Source organism: Mya arenaria, chromosome 8 (assembly GCF_026914265.1).
Source record: "Mya arenaria isolate MELC-2E11 chromosome 8, ASM2691426v1".
NCBI lineage: Eukaryota > Metazoa > Mollusca > Bivalvia > Myida > Myidae > Mya > Mya arenaria.
The window spans coordinates 24140608-24151488 of NC_069129.1; the positions used below are offsets into that span (position 1 = coordinate 24140608).

General features: G+C 34.0%; 1 protein-coding gene across 1 annotated transcript; it reads left to right on the forward strand.

Annotated features, from left to right (window-relative positions):
• The first annotated feature begins 1171 nt into the window (after positions 1-1171).
• LOC128244587 (uncharacterized) lies at positions 1172-9943 on the forward strand. Its single transcript, XM_052962581.1, has 5 exons — positions 1172-1371; positions 6450-6852; positions 8042-8110; positions 8351-8462; positions 8687-9943. Exons 2-5 carry the CDS (start codon positions 6451-6453, stop codon positions 9679-9681), a joined length of 1578 nt encoding a protein of 525 aa, XP_052818541.1. The 5' UTR covers positions 1172-1371; position 6450; the 3' UTR covers positions 9682-9943.
• Positions 9944-10881: the final 938 nt, after the last annotated feature.

Below are 10881 nucleotides of genomic sequence, written 5' to 3' on the forward strand. Positions count from 1 at the left end.
GTCGTAACTTCTAACATTTCAATGACTCTTCAGTTCATGTTAAATACAAACTAATGCTCAATAATAACCATTCAAAGGGCGTTTACGGCTTTTAACCAAAACGAAAGTACATCTAGATTAAGGCAAAGACTGTGACAGATGAACGTGACTTTTCGAAATTTGATCATTTTTTTCACAAATGATAGTGCTTTTCTACATATTATGCAATTTGAATCATTGAATACATTTAACACCGCATTTGATTACTGGCATCAATATTTATTGCACTCATTTATGACCTCCTAGTCTAGACACAGACGTAGACATAAGTGCTTATTTATATACATGTAGTTTAAAATTTACTATATTCGGGCCAAGTATTTTCTCTTTTCTTTCGGGAACGGGTCACGTATAAATTTCACGTGACTTTGTGATCAAATAAAACAAGACGATTGGTTATATAGATATAAATTGTGACATCAACATGAACATGAGGAAATCACGCTTGTGTTCGCTCCTTCGAAACAGGAAAGATTTCCATTTAACTATTGCGCAGGCGCAAATTGACTTTCCCTCATTATAGACCGCCATTTTCTTTACAATTCATAAGTATTAACATTTGATTTAAGGAGTTCCATTTTAAACATGGTGAAAAGACCGAAAAATACATCGTCGGCGGAAATACGGATGCATAGATATATATTAATAAGTTCGCGACAAATAGAGGTATTTTTGTTAAACATTCACAGGTCGGCGGAATATTAAAAATAAATTATTATGTGAAAAACTACAGAAACAAGCTCAGTAACCAAACGTTTAAACATTAACATCGTTTAATGGCACTGGGTAAACGCCAAAGACATAGAACACAAACACAAAAATTCACAAACTAGAAAAATGGAACAACAGCACAAAACTCCACAAACAGCAGAGTATATATTATTTACTATGTAAAACACTAGGTTTGTTTATCAACCTTTAATCGGCTATTTTATTTGATTTCTTTTTAATGAAAGGAAGTATAAGCAGTGCTTATTAATCATTTACGTAGAAGAACAAAGTGGACCTTTTGGTATAGTATGAGGGGAGATCATTACGGTTCAGTTTAGACTTCAATGCTGAAGTTGTCTCCTTCCATCAGTAAAACGAAAGTTGGAATTTCCGAAAATCTCAAATCGATTACGTTTAGACATTGAGGAAGTCGAAGTGGTTTATATGAATTACATAATTCATTTTAAAGCTTAGTTTCGCTCTCGGTTTGTCACTACACTATAGTAAATATATTTATATTAAACAGGATGCACTACCTTTTATAAGAAATATTTAAACAAAGTTCATTAAATGCAATAGGAAGACATTAAAGTTTACCACACCGCAACGGAAATAACTCAGGTTTGTACTTTTTCTTATGTCCTCAAAAGGGTAGAACTATTTCCCCGTGAATTTTTATATATATTCTGTAGTGAATCCACCGATTCGCACGCGAAATAACACTCATTTCTAGTGTAATACGACCAACAACATCATATATGGGATGAAATTTCAACTTGTGTACCTAAAATTAAACAATATTAGAAAAAGTTACGTTTTTTTATTGCAAGAAAAATGAAAATGATTGAACGTAACCACTATATGTATTCGATAAAAGTACGCAAGGCAATCGGCCATCTCCGGCAAGCTTCGAGATAGACCTCGTAAATAGTAGTAAGGATATACGAAAGTGCGATGCGGCTGCCGGCGATTAACACCGTTTTCAATCCGCGTAAAGAAGGCCCATTGTAACAACAAGGAAATGGATTGTGTTAAATTAAATGTGCTTGTTTAAGAGAAAATATTTATTGTAACCTCAAAGAATGTTCGTTTTATGAATATTTAGATGTTTCCTTATAGTTGAAGCACTCTATTTCCTCTAGAAAAATCGTGAGCACACAGAAAGTTATTTTTCACACCATGCCTTGCCATTAAAACAACATTACTATTCTGTAAAATCATTGATTGCATTGTGCAGAGTTTTGTGGGTTGTGGTAGGATGGGTGTGAGCTTGGCACCCAGTCAGCTTTACCAGCTGAAATCTATGCATGCCTTTCCTTCAGCATTGTTGGGTTTGGGCTGCAGATTTTTTTTGTGTAAACAGTTCTGTGGGGTTGGGGTGGGGCGGTGACTATCCACGCAGTAAGTTCAATTGTTAGAGTACCAGTACAACGTTCATGTGGATATGCACCAGACAATTGTAACCACGCCCCCCCCCGGTCTGGGGAATAGTGGGGACTTTGACTTTCAATACAGCCAACCCCGGCTAAAATCCCCACCCTGCGCGGACGATCCAATGGCAAAATCCCTGCCAAATGCCCCCACACCCAGGGACTCTAGGTAAGGTCCATTCCCCTCTATATTTTAAGCGAAGATAAAACCACCGCATTCACCCAGTACTGCAGGGCCACCTGATAGGTAAAAACACGGCCCATTTCCCCGGGTTAACCACAGTATTCGCCCGGACCTGGGGTGGGGGGGGGGTTACAATTGACTGGTGCACTAAGTTGACAGAACTTGTCTTAAAATTGTATTTGTTCAAGGCAGATCATGCTTCACATTACCTCCTAAGCTGTGGATAAACCCATTCATTACAAGTTTCCTTACACATTATATTTGTCTTAATCTATAATTATTAGTCTCAATATCTTTGAGTAAATTGTCATTTTTTATTAAAAACAACAACACCAAAAGAGTAACTGATAAGATACTCAACTGATTTATTTTTTTTGTAAATAAAAGCCTTAAACAAATATTTAGCCAGGTTACTAAGCTTTTCAGCAATGTATACCAGATTTTTTTCAATAATACTTAATCTATTTTGAATAATTAGCCTTTAGATCACTCTTCACCAAATGACTCTTTTTATGTCCAACTCCATAAAATGCAAACAAGAATAATTACAGTTTGGATCAACATGTCTCTTAATTTTATATTTAATATTAGTCAAGTAATAACAGAGCCATCTGTATGCAATCCAATGTAAAATTAATGATAAATTAGGTTTTGCTCCCATTTTTACTTTCATTTCTGTGCCAAGCCCTTTTAAGTGCATTGAGTCTTTTGGGAGACTTCACAATATTTCTGGCGTTTAATCCCCATATATGGCTTTAAGTTGCCATACAAATTTAAGTCTTCGTTATAAAAAATACTGTATGTCTCCACTTTAACCATAAACACACAATGAGAGGACTATTTAAAGCATTACCATGTGTCAGAATTATAGATCTTTCTTTGCATTTTATTTGTCTAAATGTATTACTGGTCTCTTTAGCAATATCCTTGTGCCTCTTTGAGTACTTGGCTTGACAGTTTGGTTTTAATTACATTGTTTTGAATGTTTTATTTGTTCACAACAATGATGATGATGATGATGATGATGACACTATGCTATGCCAAAACCTCAACACATTTTCTTCAAACAAAAAAGGACAGTCATTCAGAATAACTTTTATTACATCATTTGAGAAAATAAACTCATACAATCAACGAAATAAACATGCATCTGTAAAATCACAAGTCATGTTACGTGTTCGTTAAATTTAACTTAATAAAGAAAATAAATTGTGCTTGCAGTAAGCAATGCGCATCACTTCTAATAAACATTCCAACAGACTGAAAAATAAATCAAAACAAATGGAAAAACTGTTTGCAAGTCAGCTAGTATCTTATTTTATGCCTTATCAGATTGCTATGGAAGCTTACAAGATCACTCTTAAGTCTGTTGCCTAAGTAGAAACAAGTATGGACATCCTTTTCCTGAGGTCAAGAGAAAGTATCTTGGAGGTCTTGAACTCACAACCTTGAATTTGAGGCTTATCCTCTAGACCACTTTCACCTTTTCACTTTTTAAAGAGCCCAGTTTACAATATGGCATTTGCAAGGATGTGCCCTATTAACGGATTTTCTGAAGTCTTAAAAATTGAACTGAACAAAATATTTTATTTGGTCTGCCGATGCGAGCTGTTTCTGTTTTTGTAGTTATCTTCCCTCCATAATATAGGAAAACCACTTAAAGCGTAGATATATCCTTTACCATATTACCCTTTTAAAATATATGTTCGGATTTATTTAATAATCACGGACCAACAGATGACTTTTATCTTCAACTTCACATCAGTATGTAAGTCATCAAATATTCGAGATGACAAGATGTTCCACTGAATGCTTTGTTTCCATCTTGCACTCATTTTTCCAAGGTAGGCGTTGCAGTTGTGTTAGATGATTTCCATGCATTGCAGGTCAATCCTCATACAATGGCATTTTTGATTACATTCGGATTCCAGTGGCTGAAATAGAAAACAGAAAATACAACAATAATAGGAATTTTATTTTCAGATCAATTATTTTAAAAGCCGGTACAACAACAGAAAAGTATTCACAAAACATTAAGTGCAACACCAATTTAAAGCTGCATCCTCACAGTTTTACTGTTCTGACACCTTTTTTATTTTTACCTTTAAACGAGCCAATTGGCAATTATTGTGCAAATGTATGGAAACCAGTGATATTAGACTGCTGACATAATATCAGATCACAGTCTTTCATATATAAGTTTGAAAATTTGGTAAAAATTCCTCCAACTAGTCATATAAGGTCACACATAATAGAACAGATTTCAATTGTTTGGAAAATATTTTTTTGCTATTGCTTTAAGCCATATAATTATATGTGTAAATTTAATTTAATTACTCCTTTGGGCTTTTGAAGAATGACCAAGAAGAACTGTCAATCTGTGAGAGAGCAGCTCTTAGCTCTGGACTACTGGTAAATTAAAAAAATATGAAATGAAATTGTTATCATGTTTTAATTTATCTACAAATTGTAGATAAATTGTAACAATGTTGATATTTTAATACTGTCAATCCTTGTTGGTTAATTGTACAAACATGCAGGTACTTTTGGGCTTAAACCAATAGGATACTTGACTGTTAAATTATTGTCCGAATTTCGAAAATAGCACAACCATTACCTCATCTGCCTTTTTTCATTAGAAGAAGCCGGGAATCAGAGTCAGCTGTACCCCTGGTACCATACTCTTCTCTGAAAATGACAATAAGATTAAAATTTAAATGTCTGCATTTCATTGGCACAGTAAAAATGTCAGCATTTTTCAATGTTTCTGCATCACCACCACTGGTGGATATCATAGAATTTAGTCTTGAAAGAAATGTGTGCTGGTTTATGCATTCAAACTCATTTTGTTAATCCAATAGAATGAAGATCAAATTTATTTAGAGAACTATATTAGTGAGCAGGCCGAGGCATTCAATTGTGCCATTACATTAAGTTGTTCGATACCAACACTCACGGACATTTAAACCATACATCCTTGGTTAAAAGAATGTAAATTTTAATTATAATAATTAAAATTAAAGTTAATGATATGAAATGTATGAGATAAATACACTGAGAAAGAAAGTCGAACCAATTATCGATCTAAGTAAAGTCAGATTCAGACTTATTTGTTATTAAAAAAAAAAATCAAATAGAGTATTAGTTTTCTTATTTTTTGCCACTGATCACTGGAGCTTCAAAATTGTTATTTACTATATTAGAATCTGTCAAATGAAAGAAGACTTTACCCCACCCACTAAGAATTAATGACATTTCCAATTAGTTTCTCATTAGGGCTCTTTTAAAACTATTTTTATATTTTATTAAAATACAATAAGTATAAAAAATAGCACTTACACACAAATAAGTGGTAAAAGTTCGCTCCTCATTCTGTCTTTGGACTAACATATCTCTTGGTTGTTTGAACATCTTCTTGGTCGGCCATGATGGACTATTTTCTTACGACCCGTATTATATCCGAGGCCATATCTTGATACTAGCCGAGGAGTTCCGATTGCGTAGGTGTATGATCAATGCGGTGAAAATGTAAACAAAAATGTAGATCAAGTAGATCCAGCATGTTACCAACAAAGACGGAAAAGAAGCAAATGATTATAATGTATTGATTCACTGGCATGTGTTAATAAATATAAAACACTGTAACACAGAGTAGTCACTTCCGAATTTGTGTAGTCTGCGTTGAAGATAGTTCTTTTTGTTTGTATTGATAAATGGCGGGATCAGTGTCAGGGTTTAAAACCGACTCCTCGCCAAATGATGTGTTCGGTTGTCGCACGGTAACGTACCTCAAACCAATATTGTAATAACTATATTAACTGTGTTTGTTTACTTGTGCATCTGTTTGCTTTAGCATTTGCTATGTTTGTCATTAACATAGGTCATATTGCATAGGTTTGCTGTTATGTTATTATCACCAGCAGCGTTGGTACGTAGTTGAAAAAAGCCCTATCATAAACCATTGCCAAATTCGAAATAGTTGTATGAAGGATAATTATGTAAATGTAAATTTACTGAGGGATCTGTTTTGTTTGTGTTATATTTCACAAATAAAATGATACAGTGACCAGATTGCTATGTTTCAGGATGGCGACTGCAGTGACGCCGAAGTCGGTTGACGAGACCACCCAGAATGAGCAGCACTACCTGCGCCTCCACCTTCTTGTTATGAAGGCTGGCGACGTCCTTAGAGCCAAGTTCGACTCTATCGTACACCCGAACAATCTGCTCAATGAACTGAGAAACTACAAACGCGCGATCGATAAATTACAGAAAGATGGTATAATTTCAAAGCACCAACACTGTCTGCTTAATTCTAATCCAGACTCAAAAAAGTTTGACGTTAGTCTGCTGATTGTTCTGCTCAGACACATCTGCAACTTGCATCCAAAACATCCTATTTGGAAAGAAAGCGATAACAACAAAATATTTAACAATATGCATCCAGACATTGCAAACATCGTACGAATAAGGAATCTTCGAAACAAGGTATTCTATGGACTAAGTACTTTAAATACGTTTAAACCAATATAGGGTTAATACACCTTTTTAGGTCGTTACCATCTGCAAAGGCCCGCAAGATGACCAGCCCGAGTGTGTAGCACGAGGGTTGTAAACCATTTAAAGGGCATTATTGGGAAATCGATTGGGTAATCGATTAATTACCGATATAGTCCTACTCTAACCTTTATTTGTTTTGACAACTTATTTAAGCCTGAAAAAATTGTAATCATGTTCTTGATAAAATGTACAGCATCTTTAGCATCAGAGAACTTTTTTTCAAATTTCTTTGTTCATTGCATACGACGTTATGTAATCCATATAAGTCGTTTGTTCTGAATAAAATCGACAGAAATAACTAAAGATCGGGGGAGTTGAACGTTTTGGACTAAATTTAGTGCTTTTAAAGCAAACAAATAGTAAAAACAAAAATACTATCTAGTAAACACACATCAGCTTGCTAGGAAAAGAAAACTCAGAAGAAAATATGTAAGTTAGATGCGGTTTATTTTAAATTGTTGATATTTGCATACAGCTATATAAGCTAACATTTGTTTTTGTGCAAAAGTTGGCATCATTGACCCACTTTCGGTCAGAAACCAGTACGCTCAGCTGCCATTGTTATGATGCGAGCCCTGAAAGCGCTTATGTAAAACAAAAAGCCGGTCATTAACGGCACGTGAGTTTACTGAATAATGCACGTTTTCTAGCGATAACGCCCGGGCTTTTGCGTTTTAACACACCACGATAACGGACCAAAAACACACATTTTATGCAATAATACGGTGTTTATACCGAAATTATAATGTTATGCTTCACAATATTATTTAAAATGCTATAAAAATGAATAGTTTTAGTTGTTACCGAATTAACTTTTATAACGAACATGATAGTTGAGTACTTTATTTCCTGGTCCATCGGGATTACCTAATACTTTTACCTTAGCGATTCTAGAAATCAGGATATTGTTAGGCCAATGCTAGTGGGCGGTGTTTAACTGTGCTATAACTAACTGTTCATTGAATCGTTGGATGTACTTTGATTTTTTGCTTATACTTACATTATGTATTGTAGTTGAATTGGATTCTGTTTAATTGCATTGTATGTATATATCTGCACCACTGAAAGTTTGCCAAAATTGTTTTAACATGCGCATTTTCGTGATTTAATGTTTCAGATGCAGCATAAGTATGTTGCTTATCTTGACAAAAAAGAGTTCGATGGTAACTGGAGTTTGCTTGAAAATGTAAGTTTTGTAAATACTCCTTGTCATGCTCAGTATTATTTGTCAGTCTTTTTTTATTGTGGGACATTTTTTTTAATCACATGGTCTTGATCACCATTCTTAAGTTGCTATTAACGTTTAGTAAGTTAATATAGCACTACTAATATTCGAAGCGATCATACGGTAACTTTCAATTGTGTAATATACTGTTGAAGTTAATAATGCATCTATCAAATTTTCATGCTATTATGTACATATCAGTCAATGGTAATATTTGGCCAGTCATGTGGGCTGAACAACGTGAAAGCTGACATCGACGTCCTGGTGAAAAAGAATCTCGGCCTGGTGCCGCCCGAAATGAAAAGCCTCCGAGGTATAATGGTTTTAAGCAACTTAATACACGATGTAAAAGTTAAAAGGACGTATTAAACAAAACTTATTTAAACATATTTCCTTATTCGCCAATATCTACTGCGTGGAGATTTTGTCAGCTTGACGAATAATATCAAAGAAAAAATATTCGACAATCTTTATATTTTACATGTAAGCATATATATTGAAGTTTTGATAAAAAAACGACTATTTTCTTTTTTAAAGAGAAAACTATTTGGTTCTTCAATGAGGGTTGCGATGAAGAGTTTAATGAGGAAAACTACAATGACGAATATGATGAGGACGGAAATCATTGTAATAGGCGGATGGATATTGATTGTATTGACGATATGGATTACTTCAATGAGAACTGTGTTGATGATTATTATGAGGAAAACTACAATGACGAATATGATGAGGACGAATATCATGATGACAATTGGATGGATATTGATGGTATTGACGATATGGATTACGTCAATGAGAACTGTGTTGATGAATATTATGTCGAAAACTACAATGACGAATACGATGAGGACGAATATCATGATGACAATTGGATGGATATTGATTGTATTGAAGATATGGATTACTTCAATGAGAACTGTGTTGATGAGTATTATGAGGAAAACTACTATGACAAATACGATGAGGACGAATATTATTATGACAATGGGTTGGATATTGATTGTATTGAAGATATGGATTACTTCAATGAGAACTGTGTTGATGATTATTATGAGGAAAACTACTATGACAAATACGATGAGGACGAATATTATTATAACATTTGGACGGAGAGTGATTGTAATGAATATGAATATGGATTTCACGACAGCTGTTGTAATGAGATTAGTATGAAATGCTACTTTGTTTTAACCGATGAAGACGAAATTCATTCTATCAAATTTGATGGTGATGGTAATAATGATACGGTTGGCTTCAACGAGATCTGCGATGATAAGGTTTATGTTGAAAACTGCCATGCCGGCCCAAATTTCGATCCAATTTACAATCACGAAACGTATACATATTTCACAAACATTGGACGTAAAATGGACAGGGCACTTTGCGTTTTTAGAAATTTTATTTCCGTGTTCTATTTTAGAACAAATTTTCTGTGGACACGTATACCTTGCACCGATTTGAGACCATTTATCAATGGAAGGTGTATACGTAACATCGTTTATAATGGACTGGCTTATGTGTGTGCTATGTAGAATGACCCAACTGGAACAATAAACTGATAGTTAGGAAACCAGCTTAGTCTGATTTCATACACTTGTTTACAAAGAAGCTTCAGAATACAGTTTAAAAGCAATGAAAGCCAGACACATGTATTAATGATTTAGTAGACTTTCAATGTAACACAATGTTTAGGGTTATGTTGTTATTAGAAACTCTCTTGTTTTTAGTTACTCTTAAATTATTTGCTTAAGAAATGTTTATACAAACGAGTACCCAAAGTGTTTTTAGCAAAGAATAAACATACACCTGTCGCTTGTATATCTGTTTCTTTGTTTGAAATATATTATGGTAAAATCACAATTCGCTATTTTCATAGCCCTGGTCCCATTCACACAAAAAGTTTTAAAAAAATCACTAGATAAATACGATGAAGAACTCATACCATGTAGGGAAATGCAATGGACAATGGAGGTTATAAAGATTTTAAATGACCTTTTGGCAATTACTGGTACTAAATCATTTTAAAACGGAGTTTTTAGCCGTTAAAAACCGTTTGGTAATAGTTATGATGTGAGTTTGAATCATTATGTGGCTTTATGTTGTCGCGGTGACGAAAGTGTATTACGTATTATTTTAGAAAAAATAAAAACCAATCTTTTAATTCCTGGGACAATGTCTTGAAATGTCAGAATATTTTGTTAAATTACTTCCCGAACGTTAAAGATAGAGTTTTGATAAACATCATCGTGTATAGTATGAATTGTCTAGATAAATGGACATTGGATAGCATAGGTGATCGTTTACTATTTTAAAAGCCCCTGAACTGGTTTTCGGCCTCAAAAAAGATGCTGTGTTTTCTTTGCTAAAACGGGAATAATTCTGGTTCCTTCATGCTGAATTAAAAATCTAAACTAGAATTCACTTACCAATTAACTTGAATTTATTTACACTCTTATTTTAACTATTGTTTATAATGAAATGTAACTATTATACAGTATTCATTCTGTGAATCAATGAATCAAAAGACGGATTATATGTTGGTTCGGCACATGTATTCATACATTTGTACGTCATTGTCACATTAAAAAACAGTGTACGAAATGTGCGATACTACATGCCACATGGAAACGCAAATATCGGTAATGCAAATAGACTTACACAATTATACCTGTCTGTATATTGTACTGACATGACCATTTTACTTCTCCTCTTAAGGTTTTTAGAAAGCAAAC